The sequence below is a fragment of the Emys orbicularis genome, chromosome 1 (genome assembly GCF_028017835.1).
Source record: "Emys orbicularis isolate rEmyOrb1 chromosome 1, rEmyOrb1.hap1, whole genome shotgun sequence".
Lineage (NCBI taxonomy): Eukaryota > Metazoa > Chordata > Testudines > Emydidae > Emys > Emys orbicularis.
Genome location: NC_088683.1, coordinates 158,777,640 through 158,796,032, shown reverse-complemented (window position 1 = coordinate 158,796,032; position 18,393 = coordinate 158,777,640). Strand labels below are relative to the sequence as shown.

General features: G+C 49.8%; 1 protein-coding gene across 1 annotated transcript; it reads left to right on the top strand.

Moving 5' to 3' along the window:
- Positions 1-684: 684 nt before the first annotated feature.
- On the top strand, positions 685-13,323 carry LOC135890391 (complement C1r-B subcomponent-like). The gene is made up of 9 exons (XM_065417834.1): positions 685-939; positions 1,157-1,349; positions 1,549-1,589; positions 1,674-1,787; positions 2,410-2,488; positions 6,574-6,714; positions 8,351-8,425; positions 8,710-9,050; positions 12,859-13,323. The coding sequence occupies exons 1-9, from the start codon at positions 685-687 to the stop codon at positions 13,321-13,323; spliced, it is 1,704 nt and encodes a 567-aa protein (XP_065273906.1).
- Positions 13,324-18,393: the final 5,070 nt, after the last annotated feature.

Below are 18,393 nucleotides of genomic sequence, written 5' to 3'. Positions count from 1 at the left end.
TGAATCCCCCTGGCTGATCTCCTTCCAGGGAAGGGAAATGAGTGTATTTTGGAGGAGCGTAATGGCCCCACTCCCCAAGTAAACTCCAGATTGGGACCAGGCAGGGAGGGGGCCACTAACCTGCCCAGATTTCCATACCACACCCTGTGGAGAGGGAGAGGTTAATAGCTAGACCTTGCACAGCCCCCCCCCTTCCCTCAACAGGGGGGTCACAGGAGAGGGACCCAGGCATGGCTGGGGATCACTCCCCGCCATGCTGACGACCTTTGGACCCTGAACTGCTGAGCTGGGCAAGCTCCCAAGCTGATAACAAACACAAGCTGAACCAGGTGGCCCAAAGCCAGGCGGAGGGAAACCTTCAGAGCCTATAAGGCTGGATCTCTTACTGGTCCTCCACTGGTTCCAAGAGACCCGGGTCCATGGCTGGTGTGTAACAAAGAGCCAGTGCCCACGGGGTTCGTGCCTAGTCTCCCTTGAAATGGCTTCCTGGGAACCATATCCTTGGTTAGTGCCTGATGCCCAGCTGGTACCTGATTGGATCTTGGGTCTCTTCAATGTCTCCTATGTATCCATTGGCTCTATAACACCTGGTTGGTACCCAGGGGTCCGTTGGACTGCTCATAAGCCTCCCATGAAGTTTCCACTGGTTGCATATGGCCCAGATCTATGGCTGGTCCGTAACTCATGCTCCATGTACATTGTGTTCACAGGCTCCCCCTGCTCCTCCTGTGGGGGTCTCTCCTCTTTGGAGTGGTCAGTTCCAGCCCAACCCCAAGGACGCTTTTTGGAGAGATCACATCCCCCAATTACCCCAAGCCATACCCCAACAACAACATCAGCACCTGGGACATCACAGTCCCAAAGGGCTTTGTGGTGAAGTTGGACTTCTGGCAGTTCGACCTGCACCCATCTGAGTCCTGCCTCTCTGACTATGTCAAGGTGCGTGCAGCAGAGACCTGGAGTAGGGCTGGGGAGGGGAAGCTGGTGACCTCAGGGCACAATCATTTTTCAACAGCAAGCAGGCTCTCCTTGCTATCCAACAGGCACAGAGGAGAGGGAGGGAGTTAGAGATGCATAGACCAGGTAATGGAGATACATGGAGCAGGTTGAACTTCATGAATTCTCATGATTTCCCCTCCCCCTTTCTCCTTGACAGATCACAGCAGATAAGAAAGACCTGGGCCAGTACTGTGGCCAGCTAGGCTCAGCCACAGGCAACCACCCGGGAGTCAGGGAGTTTGTGTCCAAAGGGAACTGGATGAGGCTGATGTTCCACTCGGACTTCTCCAACGAAGAGAACGGCACCCTTATCCCCTATAAGGGCTTCCTGGCCTATTACCAAGCCGTGGGTGAGTATGAGAGCTCCACACCATGCAGGAGGGGGGCACAGGGCTGCTCCTTACCAGGAGAATGCAGAGGAGCCCTGGGCCCCATCCCCAACAGGCAGAGACCCCAGGACAGTAGCCAGACCTGCAGCACCGCCAGTACAGAGCTTTCAGTCAGGTTTAACTTTCTCTTCTCTTTGCCCAGCACCCCCTCGCCCCTCAGATCTGGATGAGTGTGCCCATGGCAACGCCCTTGAGGATAGGGTGACCAGACAGCAAGTGTGAAAAATCAGGAAGGGTGTGGGGGGTAAAGGCTAAAGCCTTGCGTGTTCCCCAACAGAAATCCAGTGCCCACAGCCTGTGCCAAGGGACCAGTTCACCCTCATCAAAGACCTGCAGCCCCTGTACCGAATTCGTGACTACTTCAACGTCAGCTGCCAGAGTGGGTATGAACTGATGGAGGTGAGGCCCTTCTTCTCCCCACCCTTCTGCTCTCTTCTCCACTCCTCCTTTCTTCTCTTCTGCCAAAGTCTCCTCCTTTCCAGTCTCTTCTCCCTCTTTTCCTCCTTCCAATCTCCTCCTCGCTCCCTGCCTTTTCACAGGAACGGGAGGGATAAGGAGATTAAGAAAGAACATTGTCATCGCTCTCCAGAATGTTTGGGAAGCAGGACTCACTCCCTGGAGGGGCCCCCCAGAGGCCCTAGCACTCTGCTCAGGGATTTGATGAAAGGCAGAAGGACTCCCCTGCCTTTCTTTCTCCTGCCCCACCCCAGGAGTGGGTGTCTCTGGGGTAAAATCAGAGCTTACCGTTTTGGTGACTGCAGGTTTTTCTGGCTGGGATAAAGAGGCTGCAGAATGAGCCTGCTGAAATTGGGGTATCCAAGGCCAATGCATGACGGAGGGGTAGAAGATTGGGTAAGGAGGAAAGGTTCAGGGGTCACAGCAGAGCACTGAAGTGTACATCAGGAGCAGAGTTGGGCAGCAGTGAGAAGGTAGACACCAGGCTCCCTCCCCATGATTTGGGGTTGGGGGCAGGGACCTGAGGTTACTTGTGGTCCTCAGTTCTTCTCTTCTTTTTCTGCAGGGTGACCAGAAGTTGGCATCCTTCAGCGCTGTCTGCCAGGATGATGGGACTTGGCACCGACCCATGCCCCGGTGTGAAAGTGAGTCACTAATCCAACCCCCACACATAGATTATCTCCCCGCCAATCGGTCCCCGACCCGAAGTGGTGAGTGGGGAGTACATCCTCCATAACCCACGTAGTCCTTGGCACTTCTATTGTCAGCAAGGGGACTCATAAATGCCAGTTCTGACAGTATCTTAGGCATTGTGGTCCTTACGCATAGGTCCTACTGGGACCTAGACTGAGTCCACCCCTCCCCAAAATCATTGCACTCAGGGGGGTGTCAAATGGCCACCATGCTTTCCACTGGGGCTGGGCAACATTTTTAAAATAAAAACTTGTTTAGTACAAAAATAGCAGGTTTCAGAGTAGCAGCCGTGTTAGTCTGTATCCGCAAAAAGAACAGGAGTACTTGTGGCACCTTAGAGACTAACAAATTTATTAGAGCATAAGCTTTCGTGGGCTACAGCCCACTTCTTCGGATGCATATAGAGTGAAACATATATTGAGGAGATATATATACACACATACAGAGAGCATGAACAGGTGGGAGTTGTCTTACCAACTCTGAGAGGCCAATTAAGTAAGAGAAAAAAACTTTTGAAGTGATAATCAAGATAGCTCAGTACAGACAGTTTGATAAGAAGTGTGAGAATACTTACAAGGGGAGATAGATTCAATGTTTGTAATGGCTCAGCCATTCCCAGTCCTTATTCAATCCTGAGTTGATCGTATCTAGTTTGCATATCAATTCCAGCTCAGCAGTCTCTCGTTGGAGTCTGTTTTTGAAGTTTTTCTGTTGTAAGATAGCCACCCGCAGATCTGTCATTGAATGGCCAGACAGGTTAAAGTGTTCTCCCACTGGTTTTTGAGTATTATGATTCCTGATGTCAGATTTGTGTCCATTAATTCTTTTGCGTAGAGACTGTCCGGTTTGGCCAATGTACATGGCAGAGGGGCATTGCTGGCACATGATGGCATATATCACATTGGTAGATGTGCAGGTGAACGAGCCCCTGATGGTATGGCTGATGTGATTAGGCCCTGTGATGATGTCACTTGAATAGATATGTGGACAGAGTTGGCATCGGGCTTTGTTACAAGGATAGGTTCCTGGGTCAGTGTTTTTGTTCAGTGATGTGTGGTTGCTGGTGAGTATTTGCTTTAGGTTGGGGGGTTGTCTGTAAGCGAGGACAGGTCTGTCTCCCAAGAAAAGGTTACAACTCGCAAGCCCTGGTTAGAGCGCTTGGAGGGAGAGAGAGAGAGACATACACACATCAGACAAGACTAAGAACATGTGAGTGTTGCTGTTGCCAATCTGGCCCGGGGAGGGAGGTGGTGGCATCTTTATGGGGGAGAGGACTGAAGGGTCCAACTCCTTGGGGAAGGATGAGAGGTAGACGGGGTTAAATCCATGTCCCATAGGGTTACCATACGTCCGGTTTTTCCCGGACATGTCCGACTTTTTGGCAATCAAATCCCCGTCCGGGGGGAATTGCCAAAAAGCCGAACATGTCCGGGAAAAATACCGGCCGGGCACTTCCTCTCCCGCGGCTGCTCTTCTCCTCCCCTGACTCTTCGGCTTTGTTTAAGAGCCAAGCTGCCTGAGCCAGCACTACCGGCTTCGGGCAGCCCCCGTGCCTCCGGACCCCGAGCCGCCGGCCGGGCACTTCCCTTCCCGGGCTCCAGCTGCTCTGCTCCGGCGGCGCAGGGTCCGGAGGCAAGGGGGCTGCCCAAAGCTGGTAGCGCTGGCTCGGGCAGCTTGGCTCTTAAACAGAGCCGAAGTCTGAGTCAGGGGAGGAGCAGAGCAGCTGGAGCCCGGGAGGGGAAGTGCCCGGCCAGGGGCGCAGAGTCCAGAGGCATAGGGGCTGCCCGAAGCCCGAGCGCTACCGGATTCATGGTTTGCCGGGCAGCCTCCAGACCCTGCGCCCCCGGCTGGGCGCTTCCCCTCCCGGGCTCCAGCTGCACTGGGGAAGCGCCGGCCGGGGGCGCAGGGTCAGGAGGCTGCCCGGCAAACTGTGAAGCCGGTAGCGCTCGGGCAGCCCTTTTCGCGTGGCTGGGAGGGAGGAGGGGGAGTTAGGGCGGGGACTTTGGGGAAGGGGTGGGGAAGGGGCAGGGCTGGGGTGGGGTGGGGAAAGGGGCGGGGCCAGGGCCCGTGGAGTGTCCTCTTTTTTTATTTTTTAAATATGGTAACCCTACTATTACCCCGTTAATTCTCCTGTTAGAAGTGGTGCAGAGTTTGAATCCCCCTGGCTGATCTCCTTCCAGGGAAGGGAAATGAGTGTATTTTGGAGGAGCGTAATGGCCCCACTCCCCAAGTAAACCCCAGATTGGGACCAGGCAGGGAGGGGGCCACTAACCTGCCCAGATTTCCATACCGCACCCTGTGGAGAGGGAGAGGTTAATAGCTAGACCTTGCACAGCCCCCCCCCTTCCCTCAACAGGGGGGTCACAGGAGAGGGACCCAGGCATGGCTGGGGATCACTCCCCGCCATGCTGACGACCTTTGGACCCTGAACTGCTGAGCTGGGCAAGCTCCCAAGCTGATAACAAACACAAGCTGAACCAGGTGGCCCAAAGCCAGGCGGAGGGAAACCTTCAGAGCCTATAAGGCTGGATCTCTTACTGGTCCTCCACTGGTTCCAAGAGACCCGGGTCCATGGCTGGTGTGTAACAAAGAGCCAGTGCCCACGGGGTTCGTGCCTAGTCTCCCTTGAAATGGCTTCCTGGGAACCATATCCTTGGCTAGTGCCTGATGCCCAGCTGGTACCTGATTGGATCTTGGGTCTCTTCAATGTCTCCTATGTATCCATTGGCTCTATAGCACCTGGTTGGTACCCTGGGGTCCGTTGGACTGCTCATAAGCCTCCCATGAAGTTTCCCTTCCAAGAAAAGGGAGACAGACCTGTCCTCGCTTACAGACAACTCCCCAACCTAAAGCAAATACTCACCAGCAACCACACATCACTGAACAAAAACACTGACCCAGGAACCTATCCTTGTAACAAAGCCCGATGCCAACTCTGTCCACATATCTATTCAAGTGACATCATCACAGGGCCTAATCACATCAGCCATACCATCAGGGGCTCGTTCACCTGCACATCTACCAATGTGATATATGCCATCATGTGCCAGCAATGCCCCTCTGCCATGTACATTGGCCAAACCGGACAGTCTCTACGCAAAAGAATTAATGGACACAAATCTGACATCAGGAATCATAATACTCAAAAACCAGTGGGAGAACACTTTAACCTGTCTGGCCATTCAATGACAGACCTGCGGGTGGCTATCTTACAACAGAAAAACTTCAAAAACAGACTCCAACGAGAGACTGCTGAGCTGGAACTGATATGCAAACTAGATACGATCAACTCAGGATTGAATAAGGACTGGGAATGGCTGAGCCATTACAAACATTGAATCTATCTCCCCTTGTAAGTATTCTCACACTTCTTATCAAACTGTCTGTACTGAGCTATCTTGATTATCACTTCAAAAGTTTTTTTCTCTTACTTAATTGGCCTCTCAGAGTTGGTAAGACAACTCCCACCTGTTCATGCTCTCTGTATGTGTGTATATATATCTCCTCAATATATGTTTCACTCTATATGCATCCGAAGAAGTGGGCTGTAGCCCACGAAAGCTTATGCTCTAATAAATTTGTTAGTCTCTAAGGTGCCACAAGTACTCCTGTTCTTTTTACAAAAATAGCCTTTCCCTCCCCCCCGCCAAAAAAAAAAACTATTGCAAAAAAACCTACTGATGTTCTCATTTTTTGTTTTTGTTTTTTGCAATATTTTTCTGACTTTAATCAGAATTATTATTGAAATATGTAACCCGTTTGGATAAAAATGTTGATAAAGTGTCATTAAATTAAAAAACTAGGTCAGCTTTGAACAACTTTGAATTTTTGTGTGCCTTTTTCTCCATTTTCCAAGCAACTCTAGTCTCTGCCAAGTGGGGACTAGACCTGCATCCCCTCCAGTGGGCTCTTGGACAGTCCCCATCCCTCCCTCGCATCATGGGCTCCAGCTGAGTCCAGCATGAGTCTCCGAACCTCACTGCTGCAGTGAGCACTGTGGCTCCCCCTTGACTCCTCTCCTTGTTCTCTTTTGTAGTTGTGAGCTGTGGTGACCCAGAAAAGCTCACCAATGGGGCCTTCAATTATGTTAGCGAACACGGGAACAACTACTACCAGTCAGTGATCACCTACCGGTGTGAGGAGCCTTATTACCGCATAGTCACCAACAGCAGGAGTGGTGAGTCCTGACCCAGGAAGAGCCATAGCAATCTGAGCTGGGAAAGCCTCCGTAACAAGGGTGCTCCGTCCCCTTTAAGGGCAGTAGAGAGTCTAGGCATCAGTCAATCCATTTTGGTGCCCTACGCAGCCCCCCCATGAGGAGGCCATGGGGGGCCCCCGGCCTCTGCCGGGGGGCAGGAGCAGGCTTAGGGAGCAGGGAGGAAACCACCCACGAGCACAAGCGGGTTGGGGCTGAGTCGCTCCACTTCCTGCCACCTGGTGAGTGCAAGGCAGACCTGGCCCCTGCTGCAGTTTTCAGGGAAGGGGTGGGAATGGGGATGGGGATGGGGTGGAGCAGGGGCGGGAAGAGGTAGGGCGGGGGCCATGGGGAAAATGCAGATCAGGGGCTGGAGCAGCATACAGCTGCATAGGGCACCCAAATTTCCTGGTGCCCCACGCGGCTGCGTACTTTGCTTATAGGTAGGGACAGCCCTGGGTGGAGGCAAGGCTCCCTTCTCTCCCAGCCGATTAGGGCTGTGGGACTCCTGACCTTTTAAGAGAGGGGGCCTGTCTCTGAATTAGCACACAGGCTCCCAGGAGAGGGGTGGGGGTGAGGAGCTAAAGAGTTCTGTGCTCTGTTCAAAAGTTAATAAATAAGCCAGTAAAGGGGTAATCTTGGTCTAAGTACTGTGATCTGGGAGTAAACCATTGCAAGACCCAAGGAGGGTAGGGGGGCGGCACAGGCAGGGGAACTGCAGGGCCATGCTGTGCCACATGGGGGTCTGCTTGTGGACAGTGCCTGCTACACTCCCTCAGATCCCATCTCCCCACGCAGCCCCTTGGGCCTAGGCTAGAAGCATCCCCCTATCCATTCCCCATGGCTCCTAGTTCCCTGTGCTCTGGAATGGGGCTCTGGCCCCACTTTGGGAGATGACTCCCCAGGCTCACAGTGCAGGGGGAAGACTCTTGAGCTCCTTTGCCTTGGCTCAGTCTCAACCTATTCCCCCCTCCCTCCCAAAAAGTCTTCAGAGGCTTGAACCTCTCAGACACTTGCAAAGATCCTCACATTTCCCCCACCCCCTGTCTAGTCATGACTGTTCCATGCCAGGTGGATTTAACTCTTTGAATCTCTCCCAGAACTCAGTGTCATGACATGTGGAATCAAGGAATCCCCGTCCTTCTTACACAGGAGGGGTGTGTTAGATAAACCAGCTGTACACAACAGATACAGATAAACCAGCTCAAATTGACCTGAGATCACACCCTGAACTCTGTTCAGCGCTCAGGTCATCTAGTGACTGAATAATATAACTTCCAATGAGCATCTAATTACCCCTCAATCCCCTCCAGCCCCCTGAGTGTTTCTGTGGTTCTTCTCTGAGCTCCTTCAAACTTGTCACTATCTCTCTGGAACTGAGGGGCCCAGAGCTGAGCAGAGCATCCCTGCCGGAGGCTTTCCAGATGGGGCAGAGAGGGACTGCCCCCTTCCTGTCTGATGTGTGATGCCTCTGGGATTGAGGGGCCCACAGCTGAGCACAGCATGCCAGGTGGGCTTGTTCCAGTGCCCTAGAAAGAGGGACTATCTCCCCATTCCCCCTGTGCCTGATGCTCGCTCCCTGCAGTCCTTGGTTTCATTATCTTGTCTTTTCCCTCAGATACATACAACTGCTCCGCACTGGGCTCCTGGGCAGACCAAGACGGCCATGAGGACATCCCCGTGTGTTTAACAGGTAAGTAGGGAACGTCTCACTGTGTTCAGCACTCAGCAATATGCCTTCAGAGTCAGCACAAACCAAGGGAGACAAGCAGAGAGAGGGAGAGAGATGGAGAAGTGGAGCTGACAGTAATGTGGGACTGTCTGTGAGGGAGGTGGCAGTGCAGGAGATGGAGAAATCCAGATGGAAAGGCAGCAGGAGAGCAGGGAAGCAGGGAACTGAAAGCTATGGGGAGACGAGAGGGAGAGCAGGAGAAGAGAGCATGTAACAGCCTCTTCAGTTCCTGTCCCTTCCCACAGTGTGTGGGAAGCCAGACAAACCCATCACTGGAATCCAGCGGATCATCGGTGGCAGCACAGCACCGCCGGGAAGCTTCCCATGGCAGGCGAAGACACACATCTTTGGGCTCGGGGGTGGGGCGCTGCTGGGTGACCGCTGGATCCTGACAGCTGCTCACACCATCTACCCCAAGCAACACAGCTCAGTGACAGAGACAGGTGTTAGGATGAGCCCTGCCGAGGTGGCTGAGAAGATCAACGTGTTCCTTGGCCACACAGAGGTGAATAAGATCCACGAGATGGGTAACCACCCCGTCCGCAGTGTGTCTGTGCATCCCGACTACGACCCTGATGATGAGAATGAGAATGATTAAAAGTTTGGAAAACACGCCATATAGTTTTAGTCTCAAGGAGTTCAATCTATTTAATTTAAGAAAGAGAAGGTTAACGGGTGACTTGATCTCAGTCTATAAGTACCTACATGGGAAACAGAAATTTGATAATAGACTCTTCAGTCTCACATACAAAAGTATAACAAGATCCAATGGTTGGAAATTGAAGCTAGACAAATTCATACTGGAAATAAGTCAAATTTTTAACAGGGTGGGAATCTAATCCATTGGAACAACTGACCAAGGGCCATTGTGAATTCTCCATCACTGACGATTTTAAAATCAAGATTGGATGTTTTCCTAAAAGATCTGCTGTAACTCACACAGGAATTAATAAATTAAGGGAAGTCCTGTGCCCTGTGTTTTGCAGGAGATTGGACTAGGTGATCACAGTCATCCCTTCTGGCCACAGAATCTAAGAAAACCAGTTCCCCAGAGTCGTTGGTCACATTCTCATGATGTTTTGTACTGAAATCCTTTCCATGCTTCTGTGTGTTTTCCAAGTGATTTATCGGTGTTCAGCCAGCAGGAAATGGGTGAGCGAAGAGATGGGAACAGAGCTTCCAGCGTGTGTCCCAGGTATCACAAAGAACTTTGTGTGTGTGTGTGTGTGTGTGTGTGTGTGTGTGTGTGTGTTTGTTTTGTGGTGACCCAATCACCATTATAAGTCAGTTTTCTCTCCACCACTTCTCTCTAATTTAAAGAAAGCTGAACCAATCTGCCTGAAAAATTGCTGCTTCCTTTTCCAGGGTAGAATTTGACTGGGTAATTTGAGTCACATTAGATTGGTTGTTTCTGAGATCAGTGGGTTCCTGAGAAAGATCAGAGGGGGCAGCAGAAGGAAGCTGGGAAGTACATAAACTCTACCAGTCTTCTAGTGAACCAGAACAGGGTCTCATCGCAGCCAGTATTGGACCCTGCTGCCGCCTCAGTTTCCCTACTATTGGCTATGCTGGTTCTCATGTTTTAGCCCTTCAGACAAATTAAAATTCATCCCCTTCCAGCAGGTAAACAAAAAAAGTCTAAAAACCAAAACAGATGTCTAGCAACCTCACGCTGGGTCTTCCCCAGTTTAGTCAGGTGCATCCTCACCAGGCCACATAAACTTTTCACCCCCTCTTGTATGTAACTTCACTTGTAGCCCCCTCCTGGGCTCAGCAGTCCATTATGTGCTGTTGGAGCAGGGCAATAGACAGGGGACTTCACCCACCTGCACTGGAAAGCCCAGCCTAGACCCCTAAGAAAGCATAAATACGCTTCAATACTCTTCAATACTCTCCTGGCCAGACTAACTTGAATATCCTTTCTCAGGGCCTCTAATTGCCCCTTAAGGGGGAGTTGCTCCTGCCCCTTGCTGCAGTTAGCTCCAGCCAGGCCTTTCCCTCTAGCTAGTATGGAGAGCTTCTTCCCTAGTGCTCTCTGGGTCTCCTGTAGGTCTCTCACCTGTGACTCATTCACCAGGCTCCCTCTGAGAGGAAGCACCACCTCGTCGCTACAGGTATATGATGCCTGGTCACCTGAACCAACCACCAGGTCCAGCTCAAACTCACCATCTGGGAGGTGGATAAATAGGCACTGGTGGGGCTGAGCCAGCCCCCCTGAAAGGGTCAGCCCACTCTGTGACATGAACCTTGCAATTTCTGCATAGACTCCTGTCAAAGGGCAACTCCTGAAACATGTTTTAAAAAATAAAACTAAGGAAATTCCATGACAGAACAATGAATTAAGTTTCAGTGAAGTTTGACACTGTAGTCTGGCAATTGTACAACCTAAAATTCTAAACTAGGGACATTAACTTTAATTGAATAAAATCCACAAAAGATGGAAAGTCAGACTTCACAGATTATCGTAATGTGAGCAGCCTTACGTGTGGGCCCTTGAATTATCACAGAATAATCTGAAACTCACAGACAACTTTATCCTCAAAGAACACACAGCTTCACTGCATCCATGAGACTCATTGCCTGTGACCCTCCTAACCAATGCCCCTACACTATAGGATTTACATACCACAAGCAGGGAAGAGTGTGATGGCAAAAGATCAAAGACAACTACAGTATGTGTAAAACCAGTGCATTATACTTCAGACTGTCTAGAGTCCATGTATAAATTCTCCAAAAGAGTGGGTTTGTCTGATTTAATTCTTTCTAAGACCTTTACCAAACTCCTTCACAAAGAAATCCTTCATTTAAGGGAATATATTGCAAAACAAGAATGATGGGTACAGTGGATGGACGATATGAGCTTGGCAGTGATAAAAGAGCAGAACTGAGCCTGTTTGGATGACTTTAACTGTGAATTTCTTGAGTTCTTACATTAGAATTTGAGGATGCATAGGAGACAAGGTGGGTGAGGACCCATTTTTGTTGGTGGAAGGTACAAGCTTTTGAGCTACACTGAGTTCTTCTTCAACCAACATGACTTCAACAGCAATGCGAACAATTTAAGGATGGGCATTTTTATACTTCACTGAAGTTAACAAACTTTTTATTTCCAAATTTGCTTAGTATGGGCTGTCAATTATTCGCATTTAACTCAAGCGATTAACGCAAAACAAATTATTGAAATTTTAAAAAACAGTTGCGATAAATTGCACTTTTAATCACACTGTTAAACAATAATAGAATACCAATTTAAATTTATTATAAATATTTTTGGATGTTTTTCTACATTTTCAAATATATTGACTTCATTTACAACACAAAATACAAAGTGTACAGTGCTCACTTTATATTACAACAGTGCCATGCGAACGCCTGTTCTCACTTTCAGGTGATATTGCAAATAAGAAGCAGGCAGCATTATCTCCAGTAAATGTAAACAAACGTGTTTGTCTTAGCAATTGGCTGAACAAGAAGTAGAACTGAGTGGACTTCTGGCTCTAAAGTTTTATATTGTTTTGGTTTTGAGTGCAGTTATGTAAAAGAAAATTCTACATTTGTAAGCTGCATTTCCACGATAAAGAGATTGCACTACAGTACTTGTATGAGATGAATTGACAAATACTATTTCTTTTATCTTTTTTACAGTGCAAACTATTTGTAATCAAAAATAATAATATAAAGTGAGCGGTGTACACTTTGTATTCTGTGTTGTAATTGAAATCAATATATTGAACATGTAGAAAAACATCCAAAATATTTATAATATATTTAAATTGCTATTCTATCATTGTTTAACAGCGCGATTAAAATTGCGATTATTCGTGACTATTTTTTTAAACTCACAATTAATTGTGATTATTTTTTTAATCGTTTGACAACACTGTTCCTTAGTTTTTCTTTTCTGTAAACTTTGGATGCAGATTATTTGACATAGAAATGCCATGGAAAGAGGCTACTCTGAACCAGGGTGATGTCAAGGAGACAGGAGAGAGGGGACTATGGGGTTTTTAGTGATGCACAGTCAACCACCCTACTAGCAAGTGGTAATTCTCCCATTGCATCTCTCCCTTTTTATTTTCCTTCTAGTCTGTGGGATCCCCAGTACGCCCATCCAGGAGCAGCAGAGGATTTTTGGGGGCACCCGTGCTAAGCCAGGCAACTTCCCCTGGCAGGTCTTATTCCAAAACCCACGGGGAGGTGGGGTACTTATTTCGGACCTCTGGGTGCTGACTGCAGCTCATGTGCTGGATGATTCAAATAGCAAGCCCACAATGTATGCTGGGGTGACCAACATCAACCAACAGCTCCAGAGGGAGGAGCCCATACAGCTGTTTGAAGAAGAAGTGTTCATTCACCCTAACTGGACAAAGGTGGTAAACCCAGAAGCTCGGACAAATTTTGATAATGACATTGCACTGCTGAGGCTGACGGCGCCTGTGAAGATGGGCCCCAAGATCTCACCACTCTGCCTCCCTGGTGGTTCCCCGGAATATGAGCTGGAGAAAGGCAGACTGGGCTACATATCTGGCTGGGGCCGGACAGAGAACCGAAACAGAGTTTACCATCTCATGAAGGCGCAGATCCCCGTGGTGGACATGGCACAATGCCGTAGTGTTAAGCCGAAGCCACCTGCTGATCCCACCACTTTCCAATTCACTGACAACATGGTCTGTGCTGGAGATGGCACAAAGGACAGCTGTTCTGGGGACGGTGGCGGAGCCTATGCCATCAAAGACCCCCACAACGACAGACAGTACTATGTGGGTGGCCTGGTCTCCTGGGGACCACGGTGTGGCACATATGGCCTTTACACCAGAGTGCAGCGCTACCGGGACTGGATCATAGGGACCATGAGCTGATATGAGGAGGCAGAAGGATCACACAGATAGATCCTTCTCACCCTAGGGTACTGCCATCTCACCAGGTGTTGAGGTCACATGTCCCAGCAGATTGGCTGCCCTTTGATCCCATCTACTCTTTATGCAACAGCCCAACTGCATTGTGGCGGTGCCAGAGTAGGGAGTCAGAAACAATGGGTTATCTATTCCATTGTAACTACATCAGCGAGGGGCATCTCTCTTCCTTCCTCCACTGGAATTGCCAGGGCAGGAGCAGAGAGCATGCTGGGTAAAGAGGCCCCCTTTTACCTTTACCCATCACATTCTTTGCTCAAATTCCTTGGTTTTCAGAGAGAAGCTAGCCATGCCCCACCCGCATGATAGCTCTGAGGCTGAAACCCATCAGTGGGGGCAATAGAGGGTAATTGCTGGTCCACAAGGACTAGGTTCAGAGCCTGGCCAACCAATAGAAGAGGGGCTGCTCCTTCTCCTCACTGGGACAGCGGCTCACTGACTTCTGACTCATGTATTCTCTGTATCACTCACAATATCTAACTGCATTAAAGGATCACCAAATCACCTCCATGTGTATGCAGTCTCCTTTCTTCTCAGACTAGACCTAGGTTCCCAACTAAAGTGACCCATCTCCCCTCTCACTCCCATGCTAATAGCTGTAGGTCTTTTCAAAGCTGTGGCTCATGCTACCTCACTGCAGCATCTGGGACCTTTATATGAGCCACAGCTGTACTGGCTGGATCATCACTGGCAGCTGCTGTCAAGGAGAAGTGGTTGTTTCACAGATCCAGGTCTAGGAATCAAGCTGAGGGGAGTGACTCGTCTCGCATTCACCTGCCTCAGGGCCAGATTTTCAAACTTAGTCATATTGTGCAACATACACAAAGTCCAGGGAGGTCAGTGGACTTACAGCAGAGATGTACTTGTCAATCATAGATGTCTCACAGACACCTTCCTTTCCAGCATGCTACTCCCAGTCCTGAATTCTCCATACACATTCTGGAGTAGTGAGGGAATAGTTCCTCTCTATGTGGCTCTGAGGAGACATCAGCAGAGTTACTGTGCTCCGCTCTGGGGTCCTCAATCTCTGAGGCTTCATGTCCTGGAGCAAGGAGGGGATAACACCTCTCTGTATGGCTCTTGGGGAGACTCCACCTGGATACTCTGCTCAGGTCTGGGCCCTTGAGTCCCAACACTACCTTTCCATTCAGCCTTCGACAGGCCCCACCTGAGGGCCTGCTTTCAGAATTGGGCCTCTTTATCAGAAAGGGCTTTGGAGGTCTTTTGAAAAAAACACTGGAAGTCCTAAGAATAGCTAGATCTGGGCTAGCAGAAAGCCTGAGTGTCTGATGTTTGATGGCTACTGAAGCAGAAGCAACTCTGCAGAGTTCAATTTGGGAAACCCTGATCCTTTGGACGCTATGGAAATGGGGATCCCCAAATTAAACAAAGACATTTCTTTATCCCCCAGGAAACTCTAGTCTCTTCTCTCCACTTCAGTCAAGCAGCATCCCTCAGTTCTTCACTGGGCCCTTGTTGGAGAGAGATTGTTTCCTATGGGTACTGGGAGGTATTATGTTAATTTTCATGGAATAAAATGAACCAGAGAGTTGAATGTGTTATCATGGTTCGGTCATTGTACTACACTAAACAGTTAAACATTGTTTGGGGTTTTGAATACAGAGACCTTGGCCTGCTTAATTCCATGGCAACAACCACCATTAAAAATCTGTATATTCTTTTACTAAAGGTACAGAAAAAGAAGGAAAAACAGTTAAAGCATTTCAAATGTAAAATACTAAATGAGGCTTTCATTTTAACAATATCTCTTCTTCCCTTTCTCTTTTGCTGTAGGGAGCTTTTATAGGAACCCCCCATGTCTGACTGTCCTTAGCAGGGGTGGCTCCAGCCACCAGCGCCCCAAGCCTTCGGCGGCATGCCTGAAGGAGGTCCGCCAGTCCCGCAGCTTCGGCGGCAATTTAGCGGCGGGTACGCCGAAGCTGCGGGTCCGGAGGACCTCCCGCAGGCATGCCACCGAATCCGCGTTAACAGCGGACCTCCCACAGGCATGCCGCCGAAGGCAGCCTGCCTGCCATGCTTGGGGCGTCAAAATACATAGAGCCACCCCTGGTCCTTAGATGGTATTAACTGTTCTTTGTGAGGAAAAGAGAAACAGTTGAGAGTCTAGGGTTGCCAACAGTCCCTTATTCCAAGGGACGTCCCTTATTTTTTTTATCTCTGTACAATAGATCAGGAGTTGCTGAGGGCTGCAAAAGGCAGCAAGAAATACCCTTGGCGAATGTAGGTGAGTACTGCTTATTAATTATTATTAATTTTATTTATATATATATGGAGGCAGGGTGGGGCAGGGGTGCTAAGAAAACAGCCCCTTATTTTTGAAATTCAGTGTTGGCTACCCTAGCTGCAGCTGCCGTTATTGCTGTTGTTGAAGTCTGATCCTGTTTCCTTTAAGCCAAAACAAGACAAACACACCCAAAACGGGACAGAAAAGAACAGCAAAGATAGAAAATGCAGTTTCTGTTTGTGGTGTTGACTCTCACTTGCAGCCTCACTATTGGCGAAAACAGTCATGGCTGGGACAAGACCTGACAAACTTATACCAGCATCAGGCTGTTTAAGACATTGCTTTTAGCTGCCTCGCTGGTCATGCACTCACAGCAGTGTTGCGAAAGAGACAGTCTTGGCCAGCTAAACCAGCCTGTTAGTAAACAGAAGGCAAACGAGAGTGATAGGAAAGAGAAAAAAATCAGATGGCGAAGGAAAAGGACATCCGAGGGAGGGAGTGACAGGAGGCAACCAAGGGTCACATTCCAGGTGTTGTTCAGGACTTAGCTGAAGCTGGTGGGGTGGCGAAGTGATCGATTCCCTTTCTGTGGCCTGGTGTGGTTAGGACGCCTTTCAGGACCAGGACAATGACAGCTTAACAATGGCATGGTGGATTCCGGGGTCCCAGGAGAAGGTGGAGAGCGGGGGTGGCAGCCAGAATGGTGAAGCTCATTCCTTTCAATCCACCCATCCCCCTGTTTTGATGCCCCCAAATCTCTTTTTAAAGAATCCCAAATGAGGGCGATAAATGGATAGCCCATCCCCTCATTATTTTGTCCACCAATTAGACCTAATTTCCAACACACCAATATCGTTTCATGAAGTTCTGATACCATTCTCCCCTTGTTTACCCCTCATAATCTCTAAAGAGCCCTTCGGTAGTATCAGCAGACCTTTGTGTTTGGACTAATTCATTCTCTGTCCCCCTTTTGTGTGAAAATAATGTTTCTGTCACAGGCTGAGTTGGACTTTTGCTGTCCTGAATACGGTGCAGACCTCTACACAACAGGAAGGCCAGGAGGACAAAATGTTGCAGCAATTCAGAAGAAAGAAGGGGAAAGAGAAAAACAGAAATAGGTGGAGTTGAATGGGCCAGGACAGGGGGTGAGAACACGAGGAGGCACTGGGAGGCTAGGGATTCTATTCCCAGCTTGGACCCACATTTCCTATGTGACTTTTGGGCGAGTCACGTCATCTTTCTGTGCCTCAGTTTCTCCTCATGTAACATGAGGGACACTTATAGGGGGCTTCTCTCATTAGCATTTGTCAAGTGCTTTACGATTGTCAGGGGCTGCATGGTTTGTAGCTTCTTTAGGCTAAGCACATTGCACACACCGGGGCTCCATGATTCCCTCCATTCCCCCTCGCCCGCCCCTGAAAGCATCCTGTGTGCCACCCTCCTATCCGCCTCTTTCAGGGACACCCTGCAATCCCCCGTCCTCATGCCAGGGGCTCCACGTATCCTCCATTCTTCCCTCTCCCAGACTCCTGAGTTCTTACCCCATGTCTGGGGTCTATGTGCCCCACATTCCTCCCCATCTCCCACATGGCCAGGGTTTGGCATGTCCCCCATGTTCTCCTTCCCCATACATTTTCCCCCCATTCTCGCCCCCCCCCCGTGGGATATCTACATGCTCCCCATTCTCTCTTGACCCATGGCCCTCTAACCCCCCATACCAGTGTCCTTCACTCTCCCCCTCTCCATGCCAGAGGCCCTGTGTGCTCCCCATTTCCCCCATATCAAGGTTCCCCACTTCCCCCATGCAGAAGGCTCTGTGTGTGCCCTCATTGCCCTCTACCATCCTTCAAAACGAATAGGGGACTGAGCTCCTAGAGAGAGGGCAAATATTATAATTAGCATCAATATGTTTATCAGTCCTGCCCTGTTCATGTCTCAGACCCTTTCCCATGGCAGAGGATCTCCAGAAGATGAACGGGACAGAGACCTGAAGGGCTCTCAGATGGGGAAGGAAAGGAGCTGCATCCTGCAGCCAAGGGACTGGCCATCATTAGCCTGAGGGGCCTGTTCCCCTACAACTCCCTGCCCTGACGGGCTTATGATCTAAAGGCAGAAGCTGACGAAGGGTGGGCAATGGGGCTACAACAGACAAGCAGTGAGCCTGGGGAAGAACCGGCTCACTTTGCTAGCTCCAAGGAGCTTTCTCAGTGGGGTTAGGAGGTTGTAGGGGGAGGGGGAGGACAGGAGCAGGAGAAGGGAAGGATGGGAAAGAGAGACTGCCACAGCTTGTCACCTGCCTGGCCGTAATCAGCAGGCTGGGTTTGGGAGGCCTCATGGCAGGGGTGAGGGGACTGGAGGAGGATGAGGCAGTTGCAGTTTGGATTTTACCCGGGTGTTTTTCCCATGCACAGAGGGAAGTGTGGGAGGGAGCACGCAGGGCTGAAGGGAGAAACTGACTGGTGGTGGTGGGAATACTGGCAAAGCGACCATGGGGATCAGTCTCAGTAGATCAGCCAGTAGGGCAGAGTTAACTCACAAAGGGCCTTACTGGGAAAGCCAAGGGGTTTGTATCTGACGAGGAGGTGCAAGGGGAGCCGGCAGAGGGATGCCCAGGGGAGGCTGACATGGTCAGAGCCCCGAGAAGGTGATTTTAACAGTAACATTCTTAACAGACTTGAAAGGAGGAAGGGCTGGAGAAGAAGTCACCATAGTCAGGTTGTGAAATGAGGGGGGTGGGGCGAGATTTTGGCCATGGGGACAGAGAGGAAAGC